We start from the raw sequence: 19928 nt of genomic DNA on the forward strand, positions 1-19928 counted from the left end.
CTGACTGAACGAGTGTGCAGCTGGCGTCTTTGAACATATATCCACAGCATTCATATTTATTTCTGAATCCAACGTCCGCTTGTGAAGTTATGCAATAGATAGGAACAATTGCGTATGACATTTTTTTTTTTTTTACATCTTCACATTCATTATAAGCACAGTATGGTCCATTTTTTAGTGTGCAGTGCACAATAATAGTATTCATCCATGTACCTTTGACTTGTGAAGTGCATTAAAGGACACCGTAAGTCATCATTTCATAAAACATAATGCAAGTTTGTCCACTAAGGGTGCGTCGGTAGCCTAGTGGTTGGTGCACGCGCCCCACTAGCGGAGGCTGTGGTCCCCTGCACGGACAGCCCTGGTTTGAATCCAACCTGTGGCTTCTTTCCGACATGTCAATCCAAGCTCTCTCTCTCTCTCTCTCTCCCTGATTTCTGACTTGCTCCACTGTCCTATCTCTAAAATGAGAGCATAGAAATCCCCAAAATAAACCCTTAAAAAAATAGAGGTTTGTCTGCCAATGTGTTAGATGATGTTTGGATGCGGATAAATGTGCTCACCATCTTTTTCTGGCAGAACCATCAGTAAAGTCTGGCTGATAAAGGGCGATGGATACAGCAAAGTCAATCAGCAAAGGTGTTAGAATGAGCACTGATGCACAGATGACATAAATGTTTTAAGTTAATAACATTTGCTGCTTATGTAATCACCCTTGTTTTTGTCCTAGCTTGTTTGTGGGTACATATTTCCAATTCTATTTTAGCATACTGGCTGTTTCACTGAAGCTCGTTTTCCAAAGGCGTTTGGTCTGCTCTGTGTTTGACTCTGAACAAAAAAATCCCCAGTTTTATGGCTGCAGTGTTAACGTTTGCTACTTCCATATTTGCCTACTTTATTCTTTGCCTAGTACGTGCTGTAAAACACTTATCAGTCACTTGAGTTTGAGGGCCACTGCTCACAGCCCCTCACCTTACAGCTCCACTTAAGTCTGCCTGCCTCTAAATCTCTCCTGACCTGCAGTGCTAGTGTAATGTAATGGTGGGTAGCTGAGTAATCTCAAGATTGCCACATTCCTGACCCGTGCAGTGTGTGTGCATACATTTTTGCTTAATACTTTGTGCTGGCCCTTGAGACTTGTGTGGGTGGGAGTAGTTAAACCTTTGCTTCACAAACTGCTGTGGCCTTGTGAATAGTGGAATAGATCCAAAAGAGCAAAGCCAAATGTCCAGGGCTGCTGCAAGGAAGGACTGTTTGTCTCAGTGTGGAGCTGTGTTAGCTTACGCCGAAGATGAACAACTTTAGGAGAGAGATAGACATTAACGGACATTACCTATTCCATCAAGCCCCTTTAATCTGCCTCTAAACAAACAGATCACAAAGAGTATCCCTGAAATAGTTTGCACTTGGTTTCAGACAGAGGTGTTCTGCAGTATATGCTGTATGACAGACATTTCTGTACCAGGAAGTAGAACGACATACTGATTTCTAAGCCTTTGTAGTCTGCATAGTTAAGGTGTATAATTTGCTTTAACAAAGACCTGAGCTTATTCCCTATAAATATATTAATTAAGGTTTGGGTTCTTAAAGAAAAACACTTTCATATATAAACGGAGAGATGGTTCTTGTATAAGTAGAAAAGTGATCTGTATGGCACCTGAAGTTCTTTCTTCTGCCTTTCAAGATGAATCACTGAAATGTCCTTAACACCAAGTTTGAATTTGAAAACAAAAAACAAAACAAGAATATCATAAACATGCAGGTGGTCAAATAAAATATCAGACTGTCTATTTGCATGTTGTGTTAAAAGTTTCACTTTTGGATCGATGCATGCCAGCTTAATATTATTTGAACATGTACAGTATTTCGAAGTGCATAAGCCCTTTGTGCTGTTTTTGAAGTGACTGAAATGTTTAAACTGAGTTTTTCATGCATGAATGCCACAAGAACAGACAGTGAAGGAGCATAGCAGTAATGTGAATATGCATACTAAGTTAATTAAGGATCAAGGAACCTAAGACCCACAATAGATGATGCATAAACTGCCGACCTGTTTTCCATGCTGGAAGGGACAGATGCTGAGCCACAATCATGCTTATCATAGGTCATCATCAGACATTAATCATGAAAAGAAATGAATCACCAAATGTCTGGCCTGTATCAACTGACCACTGATAAATGATATTAAACTAAGAAAAAATGTTCATAATTTTAATGGTGAATGACAGACAGCGTTGTAAAAAAAAAGAATGTAAACATGAAATAACAACTAAAAGTGTCACAAGATTACCACATACTAATAAATAAGCATTGTAAAACTCTAATATTCTGCAGGTGTAAAAGTATCCTAAATATTTGTGGTAAATCACGGTCAAGTGCCCATTTCCCTTTAACTGGTTGTGCTATCAAATCTCTGTGGCAATAACGTCGTCATATGTTTGTAACCCTGAGCTGTAGTTGAAGTCCATGCCTAGCTCCGCCCGGCTCTCCAGTTCAGCAGTGAGCTCCTTCAGGATCCTCTCCAGGTCTCGGTTCTTCTTGTGCATCTGCAGGTAGTTGATCTGGAGCTGCTTCTGGTACTTGATGACCCTGTCCTTCTCCTTGTTCCATGTGAGCCTCTCCTGCTCAAAGCTGTTGGCCTGCCTCTCCTGAGCATCCTTCTCCTTGCTGAGCTGCTGCTTCAGTCTCTCCACTTCCCTCTGGAGTAATTCTGTGGAGTTTTGGCCGCTGTTCTCCAGCCCTTGGCCTTCGGTTGGGTAGTCTGGGTCTTGGATTAGTCTTTCCAAGGCCTGGGTCTGGGCACAGGCCTCTTGTTGTGCACTGTGCTGCAGCCTCTGCTCTTTAGCCAAGGCCAGATCCTGTTTCATCCCTTCAATGTCCGTCTCCAGTTTGCCTACTTTCTCTCTCAGCAGATCAGCCTCATTCTTCTTGCGCTGGAGTTCATTTTGGCATACCTGAATACGAAATGAAAAATGTTCCCACACAAGAAGCAATTTACAAGGCTGAATGATATAACAGGTCTAATTACGTAAAGTGTCTCATAATTTCTCTTAGAAGACTATGAAAAAGTCTACATTATCATGAACAATGACTTTGAAGGTCTGTAGTAGTCGAGTGGATCATATATTGGCAGATATCTTTCCTGTAAAGGGGCTTTCATTTTACAAGCACTGTGTGGGCGTTTTATTCACACACCGTTACTTGAATGCCGTTGTGGAATGTATCTTGAATTATCAGCAGACTTACCTCGGCCTCTATGGTGCGGGAGTAGAGTTTGTCCTCATGCTCTTTACTTAGTTTCTCCAGTGTCTCCATCTTTGCAGCATTTTCCCTCAGTAAGGCCCTCAGGTTGACAATCTCATTGAGCTTGTGGCTGACATCAGTCTGGCAGTCTCTCAGCTGCTGCTTCAACAATGAGATCTCCCCTGTCTTCTGGCACACCTGCATTCAGAGTATTACCCAGTTAAAAATATGTGGGTTATATTCTGTTCACCTAGCATCATAGTTTCAGTGTTTACATAGAAAACATACATTCAATTATTGACAACAAGCAAACAACAATGATTCTTTTGCTCCGAAAAATCATTTTTACAGAAGCGGTTTCTGCAGCGTGTTGTTTATCACCCCACCTGACACCGACCAGTGGTAGGAGTGACACGCATTTAAAACAACTATATAGAAATAAACAATCTTCTTCCTGATCTTTTGGTCTGTTTAGAAGGTAATTTAGAGGTGTCTGTATTCATTTTTAGATTTCATAACAAGCCTTAAGCTCCTCACAGTGGCATCTATAATCTATAGGTATCATACTGTACCAACCCCCCTTGCAGGTGGATCTTGAACAACCAACAGGGACTGTGAAACTGTGAGCATTAGAACCAAATATCGTTTGCCCATTCTGGGTTGTGTTTAGAAGCTTAGGTGTTGGGCTTAAGCTTCTTCTACTAGATATAAAGCCTTCTACCATTTAAGGGTAAAAAAAAACAACTATTTCCAGCACATTATGCACTGATGAAAACATACTTTTATGTTTAAACCGGCACTTTAATGATGATTCTGTTGGCTTAAGAGATGATAGTGCAAGCGGGTTTAAACATTACCAGCTAAAATCTTTTGCATGATGTGTCTGGTCTGCAAAATTCCATGTTGTATTAGCTGTTATGATCTCCACCTACTCTTAAGGGATATGTCTGTCTCTTTGGATGCTTATTGCTTTTTAATGTTCACCAGCTACACCGTCCTTTTGCACCTTTAAGAAAAAGCTAAAGACCCAGCTCTTTCATGATTACCTACGGCCTTAATGATGACAATGGTTTTGATATTATTGATGATGATGATGATGATGATAATAGTAATGACGATGGTTTTGTTTGATAATGACAACTTTTAAGATGGTTTCTATACTGATTAGTTTGTTTGCACTTCCTGACATTGTTTCCTCTTTTTTAGATCCTTGCTTGTTTTGTACTTACTCTCTGATGTACATTGCTTTGGATAAAAGCATCTGCTAAGTGAATTGTAGAATTGTAGCTAGTTTCTAACTGTTTTGGCAAGTAACATACAAGTAGTGTTTCAGAATAGGTTTTTGATTACATTTTTGAAAATGTAGCATGCAACCGTAAGTTCAAGGATGATAAAAAAACTCCCTTGATTTGATAAGAACTGCCTATGTGGTCATATTTCTGAGAGTGTTTACATAAGTGACCCTTTCACATTACACACATCCATTTAACTCCTAAATTATATAGAATAAATGGACTAGCGCAGCAACAAATTCTCAGGAACTACACGTAACTGTACAAACAAGAATAAACCATCTATGTGTGAAGAGAGATTTAATAATGGCAAACCAACGTTTCTATTCAAGAAAAAGTATTTAATGCTCCTGATGGTAACATTGTGAACTGAAGAAAAAGTGAAGGAAGTTATTTTATTTGACTCTTTAAATATTAACATCTTTTTCTCATCAAACCTCATGCAAAATAAGTCGATTTTTCAGTAGTGGAAGGACATTATGTTCTCTCACCTCAGCGGCAGCCTTCAAGGTTGCACCGGATCGTGTGGTCTGCCACAAGGGCTAGAACCTGACTGATATCACACGTATGACTCATGACTCACCTCCCATTGGGTTTCCTCGAGTGTTGGAGTGAGCTGTGTGCTCTGTGTCTCATAACACCTCAGCCTGAGCTCCATGAGATCCTTCTCTCGGGTCAACTTTGAGACGTCCTCCTGTAGTCGCTCTTTCTCTGCCTGTACCAGATTTTATTTTTCATTTGAATTATTCATGCAAGAGTGTAAGGTTCATTTCTGTGCTCATGATATTCTTCTCAATAACTCCATATATTTATATAAAGAGAGAAAGGAGTTTTGAGGTGATTATGAACCACCAATGAAATTAGTGGATTGGTTTACCTTGAGCTGATTGACCTGCAGTTGTAGCGTTTGCTGAGTTTTTGCTGCCATTTGGGACACTTGTCGTAGTTTTGTGGAGCATCTCTGCTTCAGCACCTCCATCTCCTCTACACAGTACTTTTGTTTTTCCTCAAACAGCTGGCAGGTGTCTGCTTCCTTCTCCTCAAAATTCACCTATACAGGGCGAAGGAAGACATGTCGTAACAGTTATACAGTGTAATTACTTATTAGAAGTGCTTATCTTAAATTAAGTGCTCATGCTGTTCACTCCTAATGTCTGAGCTTTGTACCTGAAGCTGCTGCAGTTCAGTCTCTTGCTCCAGTAGCCTTTGTTCCAAATGTTCAATCAGTGACTCATCTGTAGTAATAGGGGAGCGAATCCCACCTGCAGTTTGAGAGAGAGTTCTCGCCTCATCTGCACAAAGCAGAGCAGCAGAATACCCATTAGCCTTAGATGCTAACCCCCAACTGTTCGAACCAGCCCTGTAGCTACAGTCAAGGTTAGCTCCGTTCCCGTTGACCCATGGAGGGAAATTGGGCTGCACTCCCTTGCTGAGGCTGTTTGAAGGAGCGGAGCTGCTGTCACTTTGACTGACAGGGCCTGTGGAAGCACTTAGGCTGCCGCTGGTGCTGTGAGTTGGCAGGCTAGACATGGAGTTACGTCCAGAGTCTGAGAGAGTCCCTGAAAGGAAAAGAGATGACATCTTTAGTAACTGCTGTTATAATTCTACCTGAAAAATCTCTTTTGAAGTGAACAGTTTATTAATATATAGATATAGATAAAGGCCCCGGGAAGATTGTCCTGATTTTGTCATATACCTGGACTCCTGGATTTCTCCTGAGGACAAAGGATGCGGTCCAGGCTGTGTTGGCCTGTCTCTGTGGAGGTCGTACTCCTGGGAATCACAGGCTTGAAGGCAGTGGAACGGACCAATGACTTCTCAGCAGAAGTCTAGAGGAGAGAATTGACACACACAGTCAGGGGTGCTCGTCCCTGTTTTGGTTTCTTATATTCAGCGGCTACTCTTTCCTGACAGGATAGGAAAAAAACACCTCCCCTTTTACTTCTGCAGAGAGCACAAAGAGCCACAGACGGGTCACATTATGAAACTCGAAAATCATAATGACTGTCTGTCACAGAGATAAATATTGTCACATGCTGAAATGAAAGGGATAGATTTTTTCCCACTCATGTCTTTTCTTATTAGAAATAGAAGCACTGAAGCGTGCAGAATTGCTTCACTACAAGCTGCCAGCATTAACAGCCCCACAGCAGTGCTCGCAAGTAAAATTCACCAGACTGTCATAGGAGAGAAAACTCATTTCCAAGACGAACTTATACTCCGCATGGCCCATCTGTGCTGTCCAAGAATGTCACAAGCAGCACCTTACCACCCCTCCTTCCTGTCCTCCTCTCCTCCTCTCCTCCCCTCCTTATCCTACCTCCACCCCCCCCCCCCCCCCCCCCCATGTGCTGTCTGAGCGAAGATGAATAGCCCTTCTCTGTGATATTAATAATATGAGCTACTGCTGAAGTCTAAGAGGTAAAGCCTGTGAGCTCAGCATTCCTTCTTACTGACTTCATGACTAGGAAGCCGTTCTTCCACCCCCCCCTTTCTACCCCTCAAACTCTCTTTGGCTCTCGATCTCTCTCTCTCTCTCTCTCTCTCTCTCTCTCTCTCTCTTCCCTTTCTCATTCTTTGCTCTGTCTCTATTAACGCTGCTTCCTATTCCTGTCCTTTCTCACCCTCTGGCCCTTGAGGAATAAAGACCTATTGAGGGAGACTCTGTTTGCCTACATATTCCTGGCACAGAAATGACTTCCCTGAGAAGATCAAGGCATTCCTAGGTCATTAATCTGGGAGGGGGTTGATTAATATACCGGGACGGCTCAACACAGGTTAGGGGGAATGGCACCAACCAATTAAACCTACCTGCTGTGCATGTTTTATCCTCAACCTAGCCGAGAGGTTTCAGAGTCAGTAGCTGTCATGCATGATATGGTATGACCCATTGATGGTTGTAGGAACCAGTGAAGTAATAAACACATTTTATGAGGTATGAAAATGGACTACAATTATAATCTCACTTGATATCTAAATTACCTTCTTTTTTTTTTTACATTTCATAATTATCTAATACTCATCAATCAATTTTGATTGTATTACGCTCATAACAAATGTTATGTCAAAATTCTACAAAAGAGCTGGTCGAGACAGTAGCCTACTTTTTTATTATTTGCAGAGACTCAACACAAATCCACCATGAGAAAGCATTGTGCAACATTTGGCAGAAAAACGTCATTTTAACAGAAAGAAACCTTGAGCAGCCATCAGCCACGACTATGCTGGACTTGGAAATTAAGACAGAGTGAGATGCAGTAAGAGGATAAAGGACATTTTTATGTATTTTTTTTACATTTTTCAGGACTGCAAGATGGATATCACACATGTCAGGAGGCTGAAGATGAAGCTACCTCCTACAATCCGTTAGCTTAGCTTACCGTAACTGCCAGCCTGGCGCAAAGGTAACTAAATCTGCCCACCAGCTCCTCTACATTTTATAGGCCTATATAGAACTATTGTCTTGTAGACATTTTAGTAAAATTGTTAAAACTTCAATTTTAAATGTTATTATTCATTGGCTTAGTACTTTAGTACTGTATGTTCACCACCCTTCCCTCAGGCAGACTCAGGACCATTCGCATATGGACAAACAGACTAAAAAACAGCTTCTATCTCAGAGCTGTGGACAAACTCCTCAACCCACAAACACCCCCCCCCCCCCCCCCCCCCAACAAGACGGGAATACAATGTGCAATAATTACCTAACCACTGATAACTGTTAAATATTACTTGTGCAATCACTTTGTAATTCACTGCTTTATAATTGTCTATTTATTTATTCAGTCACTGCACTTTAACTTTAACTGTCTATTTATTTGTTCATTCATCACATTAAAACTGTTTTTTTACTCATCCAGTCACTGCACAATAATAACTGTATATACTCTTTCACTGCACTATAACTTCACTTATTTGCACTATATATCTCTATATTTATATTTGTTTCATTAATCAGTCACTGCAAAACAATAACTGTATATATTTTTTCAGTCACCACAACTGTCTATTTATTTATTATTATTATCATTCATTCACTGAACAGCAACTGCTCTGGCCACTTTTTGCATATTTCTCTTTCATATCACCACAAATATATTTTTGTTGTTGTTGTTTTTGTAAATGCTGCTGTTTAGGATTGCTGCTAACAAAGTGTCGTTGTGTCCTTGTATACAATGATAATAAAGATTCTATCTTCTATCTATCTACTTCCTTATACTACTGTAAGCTAACCATGTGGCTATTAACAAAGAAAAATGGGCATTTCACTCACTCTTTGAGTCCTGTTCCCCGACATGAGCAGCAGTTTTGGTTGCAGTTGACCATCTGATTCTCGCTCTTTATTCTTTTCAACTCCGTTGTCTTCCATTGATCCCCCTTTGTTGTACGCTGACCTCGGTTTATGGCTCACCTTATTTGGAACAGGAAAGCCAGTGTAAAATACTTTGATTTATAGGTCCAGTTCAATACATCTGTAATTTATTACTTATTTAAAAAGCTATAGTTGGTTTAATCTGATGGCATATGAGCTCACCTTAATGTAAAAAAAATCTTCACTTCGTCCGGAGCGGGAGTGGGTCAGGCCTTTAGAAGGATGATTGGTAGATGAGGAGCCCTGAGTGAAGCCACACCTGAGTAAACTGTCAAGGCTGCAACCTCCACTCTTTCTGTGAGGGTTTATTTCCTTTTTTAACCCGTAGTCAGATGCCTTACAGTGTTTGCTGTTTAGGCTGTTGCCGTTGATGAGGCTGCTGACACTACCCATGGTCCTGCAGGCATAGGTGAGGGGTAGATTGGACTGAACTCCAGGAATGCAAGTTACATTGAGGTGAAGGGCAGACACAACTCATGACCCCAGTAAGGTCAGTGGCTTCATCTGCAACACAAGACACAAATTATAGACATCAGACACAGAACATAGCTGCTGATCCCCAAACAGAAGATCCTTTAATGAAAACTAGGTCATGGTTTATCCTAATGTGTATCAGTTTGTATTGGTGTTTGAATGTATTGTTTCCTTTTCAGTCCGACAGGCAGTGTTGAAGCAGGTGTGTTCACATTTGCAAAATAAACAAAGTGTAAAAGTAGTCCATCTTGGCTCCCTGTCTGGCTTTGTGTGTGTAGATTTATGGCCCGACCGTTGAATTTGACAAATAACCCTTTTGGTGCCCTCCCTCTAAACAAACTACTTACTACCCGTTCTACACTTGGCTGGAACTGCCATCTGAATAACACTATACAGTCGTTTTGAACATGGTGACATACACAGATATATGATGTAATGTATATATCATATAAAAAGATTGCATAACAGTGTGATTGGCTTGAAGAATAAAACAAAAGTTGGATTATTCAAATGGTTCTTGAAGGAGTTCCATTATTTTCACTAATAATACAAGAGCATTCATTCACAGAGATACCAGTAATGCTCTCTATTCATTGTCTTTACCTCATTTTACGGCCAACTAGACCCCAGATGTTGCTATCCATGATCCCGAACCCACAGGGGAAATGTCCCCTCAGCAGTGACTTAGGAGCAAAATCATCCATACGGACTGATCAGGCCTGTGGCTCCCCTAACCACCTGGTCCTCAGCCTTTAAGCACTTTATAACGGCCACACCAACAAAGCCTTGGACTAATGGGCCATGCTAAGTCACATATTAGTGTACATTGCCTTGAGCTTCAGCCTAATCCATAAATATTGCTAGCTCTGTGTTGTTTGCATGAATAGCAGTGACATTTTCCTGAATAGAAGGCAGGACGGCTGATCAAGACTGTCACTTTTCATCCAAAACAATGAAAACAATGATAAGCGGTATGAGATGAGTACCAAATAGATGTTTCATGATGAGGAGTATAATAGGAGCATGAACAGCAAGTGAGACAGAGTAGCATGCACACAGAAGAAAGTTGAGTCGTTGATGTGGCAGAATACAAATCTGTATGTAGGTTATCATTATTAAAACAAAGGAATTGCCAATTACAATCAAATATTTCAAACTATAAATGAAACACACAGCGAGTTGGAGGTCGTGCAACACAGTTTAAGGTTTGATTTTCTTTTTTGTTCACAATGAAATTCAAAAAATATTATACAAAGTTAATGGTAGGTTGAATTTGTATACGCAGCAGTACAAAGCACAGCAGTCCCTGATGTGAACAGGCTCTGACATGACTGGGACTCCCTCTAGTCTACTGTGCCTAAATGTCTGCAGGAAACTCTAAACTGCAGCCTTCACTATCATTCCCGGATATCAGCATCCTCCACTAACGTGGGACTGAAGTGATGTAACAATAGCTTTTACTTACTGCCAGGTCAAACTAAGCATCCATCTCTAGCACGTCCTCTGCAGAATCACAAGTCCTCCTGTCCTGGAGAAAGTAAGCAGGCAGTCATGTGTGTACGTCTGTCTGTGTGTATGCGCCTTGAATGCAGACTCTCACTATCAGCCAGGCCAGGAGGGTCTGCTAAATGTTCTGTGGAGGGGGTGGGTCTTCTTCCTTTCTAGTCAGCCTGGGCCCAACTTTGCATTATAACTGACATGTAAATTCAACTCAGTGTGTGTTTGTGTGTGTGTGTGTGTGTGTGTGTATGTGTGTGTGTATGTGTGTGTGTGTGTGTGTGTGTGTGTGTGTGTGTGTGTGTGTGTGTGTGTGTTTCCCCGCCTTCCCCAGGGGAGCTGGTGTACAACATGTGCTCCCATAGAACTGGCGTGTGCCGCTCAAGTGATTAACTCGCAGCCTTGACAAAAGATCTGTTACACCCCCTCTGTGTACCCCCACCTCTCCCCACCGTCGCCCACTGACACCCTCCATTTGTGCATCGATTCACTGTGTAATAACCTTCCCCCCCCACCCCCACCCCATCGGTCCCTCCTTCCCTCCCTCTGTCCACCCGTCCCACTCAGTGCCCTGCACCCACCCTGAACAAACAACACTCCATCTAAAAAGAGAAAAAAAAAGGAGCTTGCCCTCTCTCTTTTGGCTCTTTGTCTGTTGAAGTGTGCCGCTCTTTGTGTGGACTCTTGATGTATCCTCCCAAAACAGCCCAGGACCATATTTGAGTGTTAAATAAATGACTAGTCCTCACAATGAGAGGGCTGGAGAGCCTCAGTTTTATAGTGATTTACCACCATCCTGCCTTTATGCTGTTTGTTCAGACATACACTCTCACACACACACACACACACCTTTACACACTCTCACACAGCAGTATTGTTGGAGTGCGAGTCTCTCTGAGGCAGTGGAGCGTTCAGCATCCCACAGAGTACACACTGTTGACAAAACACCTTGTGGATGAAATACAATCACACATCGAGACAGGAAAATATACAAGGCGCTGTGTTCCAAATGAGCAAACAGCAACAGGAAAGATACGGCCCCTTAGCTGGGCTGCAGACAAAACAAGTGTAAATCTTTCAGCCGTTTTTGTCCCAAGTAAAGGTGTACTCTGTGTTAATGTGAAATAAACAGACAGCTTTACTGCAGATAGAACACGATTCGTTGATATCACCACACAAGAATCAACAAAGAAACCTGTTTGTTAAAATTGAGCTTCTAAGAACTGTGGGAAGCGGTGTGAATCTAACCTGTGAAGTTGCAACATGTGCAGACAGTTTTACGTCATATTACATCATACTGTCTTAAACTCTACCATTATCAAGTTTTTTCTCAAGGTCTTTTTACCCACTAAAGAAATAATTTATAGTATCTCTATAGATCTGCCATGATCTTTTTCAGTAGCTGCAGTAACTCATCCTCTCAGCCGACTTCAATTGTTCTTTGATAAGTCTCATTCAGCTCCTCAAGCTTTCACTTTCCCTCTCATGTTTTGGAGGGAACTGCTCCATTTCACTTTTTTTGGATGCAAGTATTAAAGTCTTTCAAAAATCTTTTTATTGCAAATTCTAATGACCAGCGCAAATGTTCTGACCTTGCAGCTTTTGAGTGGACAGTCTGATTTAAGACCTTTGGTAAGGTGGGATTATGGGGGTGAGAGTGTGTGTGTGAATGCATGCATACATCTAATCTTATATCTGATTGGCTGCATGATTTTCTCTGTCGGTACAAAAGAGTGTGTGTGTGTGTATGGGGGCGGGTTTTTGTCCTAGCTTCCGAGCCCCAGCTGACCTGTCTGACACAAAGCCCCAGCCTGCACAAGACCAGCTGACAATACACCCCCCCCAAAACCCAATCAAATACACACACACACACACACACACACACACACACACACACACACACACACACACACACACACACACACACACACACACACACACACACACACACACACACCAAGAGAGCATAGCCAATCCATTAGCACAGCCAGTGGAAGGCAGCAGTGTGCTATAAAGGTCCAGGATTTATACCTGTCTCACAATGACCATGAAACTCTCTCTGTTCTCACTGTACCTCCACACTGCCACTGTGCCAGATGGCATCGCTTTAATTCTCACTGTCTGTATGGTAATTTCTAACAGATGCACGTGTAATCTATCTAGTTCAGTGTGTCTGTTTTTTTGGGTCAGACTTAGACTTATTGTTCTTTGTTTTTGTCTTGCCTTAAGCACACACCAAATTTTATACACTGCAACACTTTATTTAAATCCCAACATGCTGAAGCACTTTTTATGTCTGGCGCACTTTTCCCACATTATGGATCACAATTGAATTACTGCAATATATATAGCAGAGAAGGCTGACATATCCTGACTAACACTAAAATTCTCTCCAGGCCCTGTAACTGCTCATGTATTTTAAATTTCAAGCTTCTCTCTAAACCCAAAGTCTCAAAAGCCAAGTTAACCTTAATGACATCACCATGGTATTACCCATAATGACTGAACTGACATTGCTCCCATCCATTTAAAGAAGCCCTTTTTTTTATTTCCAATTACTTCTTGTAAATTTAAAACACAGTTTCCATGTCTCACTGGCATTTAATTCATTTGACTAATGTCAGTGCAGCGTCTTTCATATTTAAAACTGACTGGAGGCAGGAAATCTCAGCAGAAATCTACTCTCTTTTTTTTTTCAAGGTTAGGATATCATTGTGATCTAATGGAGATGAAAGCACAGTTTGTTTCCTATGTGGGGTGGTCAAATGCCGGCAGGCCTGTCTGACATCAAAGACCTACAGCTGGAGTCGATCACTGAATAGCAACCTTTTCCAAAAAGCTTATCATTTTGATGTTACCTTTTCCACCACTATCCATGTTGGCTTATCAACATGAGTTGCAACATATCAGAGTGTAACTACACCGACACAACTTGTTGGTGAAGTTGACACTGGTTTGAGTGTCTCTAGAGGATTTTAGAATTACTTTTACAATAAATCACGCATTTTTTGCTCAGTTACTGGGGAACCAATGAGAAACGAACTACTAGTTAACCATAGTTAAGTCACCTTTAGTCTATCTATCTATGTATCTATCTATCTATCTATCTATCTATCCATCCTATGTGTGTGTGTGTGAGAAGTTAGATAACTGGAATCACTCTGCGATGACTCACACAAACTAACAGATGATTCACACGTTATGAAGGAGGCTTTCCAATTACCCCTGCCATGACATGGTGGAAATTAAAGTCACAAATTAAAGCGAAGGGAAGAAGAAAAAACCTCATGTGACATGGTATTCCTTGGCAGAGAGTACATTTTTCAGAGAATGATAGGCTGACAGGTTGAATTATTGAGTAATACTCTGTAATACTCAGTCTTAGTCTCTGTCATCCTCTGTGGGACACACTAGGCACACACACACACACACACACACACACACACACACACACACACACACACACACACACACACACACACACACACACACACACACACACACACACACACACACTCAAACCATGGTGTGTCTCACTCACTGGGACTGAGTTGCTGGGATGAGTAATGTGGCCTCCAGCAGAACATCAACTGGGAATGAAGTGTGTGGGACAAACAGCCATCTATCTTTCACTTTCAATGCTAAATCATCTATCTACTGACCAGACACACACGCACACACACACACACACACACACACACACGCACACACACTCAATGGCATCCAATAGTAACTAATTGGTTAATCTTTTTAGTGCATTGTAAAGGAGATTGAGCATGAATGGGGCTTGAATGGTGAAGAGCAGAATACCAGACACTCATTACAGACCCAGAGTGAGGAGATGGAATACCAGGCACGGAGAGGGAGGCAAGTGTGTGTGTGTGTGTGTGTGTGTGTGTGTGTGTGTGTGTGTGAGAGAGAGAGGGTGAGATTTATATTCTGTGCAGCAAACATTGCATTATACATCGATGACTGTTGTATTGTCCAGATAGAAGTGAATGTCTCCTCTGTCAAAAGTTCGAGTAATTTGGATGCATCCAAATCCTAAAGACTGCATGTTCACTTGAATCAAGTGGGTTAAACATTTGCAATTTGTTAATTCAATCTCAGTATCCTCTATTGGCAGCCACGTAGCAGCATCTTTAGCTAGAAGCTGGCATTTAGTGAAGAACCCCCTGTTGAAATTAGATTGCGTTCAGATGGTTTTATGTGCATCCAAATGAGCCATTAGGTCAACCTAACAATCAACCTCATGGGTTTTAATAGATAAGAAGGTTGTCTGTACTGCTAACAGAGTTTGAATGGCTGGCCAACTAGTGTAATACAGACATTAGCATAACCTTGGCAGCTGGAGTATAAAGGAAAATGTATTTTTAATGGAGTCTAAGTGGGAGCATTTAGAGCTACCACAAGGATGGGAATTGGCGCTCATGAATATAAGGAGTCCTAAAATTAAATATCCGATATTGCCTTTTCTTTGTCGTCAGCATCTGCATCCGTAAAAACAACATTAATTACTGCCTCAAAATATGTTTATGTGCTTTTCTATGAGGCTTAAAACTTCAGCGCCGGCCTGGAATCAGTCCAAAAATGGTTTCAAACAGAGATGTATGTGTCTTCAGTTGGCTGCAGCAGCTCACTGACTACCTTCTTAGTCATGAAATATTTACATCAGAGGCTTTTATCTCACTCTATAAACAGACAGAGGAAATGCATTGTAACAAGTTGAAGTATTTTTAGACATCTCATATTACTGCCTGTCCATTACCCACAAATATTTACCTTTTCCATTAGCCATCGCTTGTTTTGGACAGGCTTTGCCATTAATGCAGGATATGAAAGCATCATAAATATGAAATTTGAATTGATTGTTATAAAAGCTCTGCTTGTTTTGTCAGATTATGATTCGTGAAATAATTGAGCTTTTAGCTAGGAAGGCTGTTTGTTGTCAAGATGTTGTTGATGTTGTTGTTCTGTTGGTTACTTCGGAATAAAAGAGGCCGTTTACTGCTTGCAGATCATAAAATCTTAATCTGGAGACAAATTACTGATGCATTTCTTGACCTTAGCAGTGTCAGTGAACTACAAATTGAACACAAACTCACTTTAGACAGTCACTCATAATCCTCCGGTGCCATTTCTTAAGTCTGTCCTCCATATTTTTGTTGATACGGTATCACAGTGGGATGACATTCATATGTAGGTGGAACAGAATGAGGCCTTTTCTGGCACAGGGGCCCATTGACCCTGCAAGTTGAAGACTTAGCGATAAGGCTGTCATTCTGGAGCATAACCATCCTCCCATCCTTGTAATCTGATGTGCCTGTGTGTATGTGTATGGATGGTGTAATGTGGGAGTAAGAGAAGACACAATGAGCTCACTTTCAGGGGCCTGTATCATTCTGAAAGCAGCTGGAAATCTGTTCTGCAGGCGATACCTGTGCTCTGCTCCAGTTAATAAAAAAAACCTGACCTTGTAATGCTTGATTCCTCATTGTAGGGAACACTCTGCAGGGTTCTTGAAACTCTTTGAATAGCATAATTCCATGGCTTATACTCACCTGCTGTTTTCTGCAACTAAAGTCATACACAATTGCATTGCTGAAAAGTTGCAAATGCTGCGATATCACCATGAGCCGAGACTCTCAGAGATGTTGGGATGCTGCTCTTCTCTGACACAGAGTCTTCACTCATGCAAGGAAACTGCATTTGGGTATCTGGGACAGTTATTTTAGGAAACACTTTCTTTAGCAGGTCATGACAGCTCCATTGGTTTTTCACACGCAAAAGATAGAACAAAGCTAATACCCCCATGAGAAGCAAATTCAAGAATATGTAAACTGATTTATCAAGTCAAATATTTACACCAACAACAAAAAACCCTGCACTTGTCCTAAGACAAAAAGTACCACTACTTTACTGTAAAAGAAAATAACGTATCCTCCTCTTTTATCCTCCAGAACCGTCATCCCCTGATCCTGTCTCTCCCCCTGTATTTTCTCTGTACAATAGGTTATAGTGCAGAACAAAGCTGAACCTGCCTGTGCAGGTATTTTTTATTTACCCATACACCATGTCACCTGCATAATGGCCCTCAATTCCTGATCCCAACAGGTCTGAACACATCCTTCACACAGGTGTGAGTGCTACAACTAGGAAGTTTTGCAAAGGGCAAATTATTTCCCACACAGATCTCTAGAATTGCTATTATTTACGCTGCAGAATTATAGTGTCGTATAGAGTGTTTAAGAACAAAGAATAGAGAATAATAGAGTGGGAACACATGGATGAACACATTCATGCTTCAAACACTTCCAATAACCAGCTCTGTGTCCATTCCGTGCATTTTGTTGAATTGCTGTGTTTAGTGGATCTCTCTTTTCTTCCCTAGTTTAAAAACAATACTTTATCCAGGAAGTAGCACACATCTTTTTGGCAGTTTTCAGCAAAGAGAATAAAAAACGTTGAAAGCAAAAGTTTTATTTGAAGCTAGCAAGTCCTCAATCACAGCAATGCTCTTACTTTAAAATCTAGCGTGCATATTAAAAGTAGCAAAACACTTGGACTTCTTCCAAGCGGAGAAACTTCAGTTCAGTCAGAATTTTTTATGAAGTAAACAGGCATAATTCAGTCATGTCTTACTTAGTAAAAATACAGCACAGGACAGCTCAACATAACAAATCACTTTCCAATCTGTGGCATTCACTGGTGCCACCCATGACCTACTCCTGCACAAAGTTGTTACTCTGTGACTTCAGAGTCTGGGCCATCATTTGTCCCCGTCACATCAAGTCAAACAACCATCACGTTCCTGTAAGTCTGGCAGGAGGTGGCTTACCTCCGTTAAAGTCTGCCTGCGTGTCCCCACAGTCCCAGTCACTCCTGCTGCTGCTCCATGTCCCAAAGCTGAGAGGATCACTCTGGGCAAACCACTTAGCTGTCACTGCTAGAGTTGTCTCTCTTCTCCTCTCACCCCTCTTCAACACCTGGCACTGTTGCAATCAGTCCATCCCATATACCATACACAGAGCAATGTCACAGTCCTCCATAAACACACTCTTCCTCACTCTCCTCCCTCTCTTTACAGTGTTGCCTCCCATCTGAACTCCCTCCCACTCGCTCTTTTTTCACTCTGAACATCCAACACTCCCTCCTCCCATCCTCCGCTGCATGCCTCCTCCACCTCTTACATAGATTTTGTTGTACTGTTTCTTTAGTCTTTTCACCCTTTAATCCCTTGTTTCTTACATGCAACTCTCTTTACCTGTCTCTTTTCACCTTCAACCTTTCATCTTGCTGTCTTTTTCTCTTTTCCTGGCATGACTCCCAGCGACTCACTTCACTGCCTCTGTAAGCAGCACATCATCATTGCCCACACTTCCGCTGTAAGCCTCACATAATATATCCGTAAGTGGTTTAAATAGCTATGTGTTCAAGAGTGGGTAGTTTCGAAATGTTCTTTCATCACGTCGCCATTTGTGCAACAATTTTCATGTGGAACCAATATGTATGCATGTGTGTGCACCTGAAAAGTCATGCTTGCTGTGTTGATGACTCATGCACCCGGTTACCCACCATGCTCTCCGGCTGTAGATTTAACCTGCTTGACTGCTCCTACTGACTCCACTGGCTCTCTCTCACACACACACACACACACACACACACACACACAAACACACACACACACACACACACACACACGCACACACACACACACACACACAGGAGCCAGGGGCCAGATCTGTTGTGTTTTGGTTTATTTATGTAACAGATGAGCTGAATAAATGATCAGGTTGTAACCCCACAGCTTATTATTGGCAGCACACCCATCTCTCCCCCCCTAACTCTCTGTTGTGCTTTTCTGTGTCCATCATTGTTTCCGTGTGCCTGTCTGCGTGTCTCTGTAGTTCTTGTTATCTTCTTTCTTTCTCTCCACTTTTACAGCTTACCTTACTTTCTCTCTCTTATTATTTTGCTTCCAAACTCCCTGCAACTTCTGAGCAACAATTAGACGTAAACCTTCCAGCGTCTTTTGCAGTTATAGAACAAAATCATGTCTTTGAAGTTACTTCTCTGTGAGCAAAAAGATCCACATTCTTCTATGCTGTCTTGGTTTGTTTATTGAAGATTTAATAATATGCAAATCTTCTTCAGTGTTCCTGTTCTGCTTATTTGTCCTTACATGATATTTGTCTGGAAATGAGCAGCCAGGAACACAGTTGGGGTGATCGTCTTTACACTCAGTAGGTGTCAGAGACGTATCTCTGTGTGTAATTTGGATTTTTGGCACTTCTGTTCTACCATTGTAAACAATTTGATACTTCATAGCACTATTTTCCATTATTTATGCTGCTATAAATGACCATGTCCAGGTTTTTAATGTGTGTGTCAGTGTGTGGTAATAGCAATGTGTCGATATCTGCTGTCATAACAAAGTACACCACGCAGTCACCATCTCTGTCTGCTCACTATTTGAAAGCTAAAAGCTGACTGATGTCATGCACACACAAGCATCTGCTTGTGTGTGCATGAGTGAGTGTGTGGGCAGGACTGTGTACTTGGGATTGTGTGTGTGCGTGAACATAATTTCATCTTTATCTTTAAAGCCGGGGTGCTTCAAAGGTGTCTGTTTATATACCTCGGTAGACAGGTATCATTGATGGTGTGCAATGTCAGAAACATTTATTATTCATGTACCTCAGCACCATGTGTGTGAGCATGGCCATATGATTCTCTGTGTATTTGCATTCAATGTCATATAAATCTTCTAGCAAGTCTCTAAAGATTGCATTACAGGAAAACAATTAGGAGATGTTTGTGTGTGTGGAGCTGTGCGATTAGTTATGTGAGTTTTTTATGTATACTGTTTTCAGCACTTGAAGGAGCAGCTCAGGCCGTCAGACTGGGAACGGGCTGCTGCAGCAATTGATTGGATTTTATGTCAAATTTGCTCTTCCAGAACGTGAATCCTTTTCTTGGCCGGGCCCCATGTCCCTGCTTATCTTCACTCACCCCCACAGACACACTCACAAATAAACACATGGAGAGGG

General features: G+C 41.5%; 1 protein-coding gene across 2 annotated transcripts; it reads right to left on the reverse strand.

Moving 5' to 3' along the window:
- Positions 1–901: 901 nt before the first annotated feature.
- Positions 902–17963, reverse strand: lzts1 (leucine zipper, putative tumor suppressor 1). Of its 2 annotated transcripts, XM_061037984.1 has the most exons (10): positions 17717–17963; positions 10847–10904; positions 9070–9411; positions 8809–8946; positions 6232–6364; positions 5703–6094; positions 5413–5586; positions 5119–5250; positions 3247–3441; positions 902–2954 (listed from the first exon to the last, which is right to left on the reverse strand). In XM_061037984.1, exons 3-10 carry the CDS (start codon positions 9298–9300, stop codon positions 2406–2408), a joined length of 1944 nt encoding a protein of 647 aa, XP_060893967.1. In that variant the 5' UTR covers positions 9301–9411; positions 10847–10904; positions 17717–17963; the 3' UTR covers positions 902–2405. The 2 variants fall into 2 exon arrangements, with proteins under 2 accessions (XP_060893967.1, XP_060893966.1); XM_061037983.1 differs by lacking the exon at positions 10847–10904.
- Between the last annotated feature and the right edge of the window lie 1965 nt (positions 17964–19928).

This window comes from Labrus mixtus, chromosome 5 (genome assembly GCF_963584025.1).
Source record: "Labrus mixtus chromosome 5, fLabMix1.1, whole genome shotgun sequence".
Taxonomy (NCBI): Eukaryota; Metazoa; Chordata; class Actinopteri; order Labriformes; family Labridae; genus Labrus; species Labrus mixtus.

Bases quoted from the DNA above. Each gene is read 5' to 3' on its own strand.
- lzts1 (XM_061037983.1), bottom strand. From the start codon at position 9,300: ATGGGTAGTGTCAGCAGCCTCATCAACGGCAACAGCCTAAACAGCAAA. The intron at 8,947-9,069 runs GTGAGCTCATAT...GTTCCAAATAAG, and splicing joins AAGATTTTTTTTACATTAAG to GTGAGCCATAAACCGAGGTC. The intron at 3,442-5,118 runs GTGAGTCATGAG...CTCTGAATGCAG, and splicing joins TCGAGGAAACCCAATGGGAG to GTGTGCCAGAAGACAGGGGA.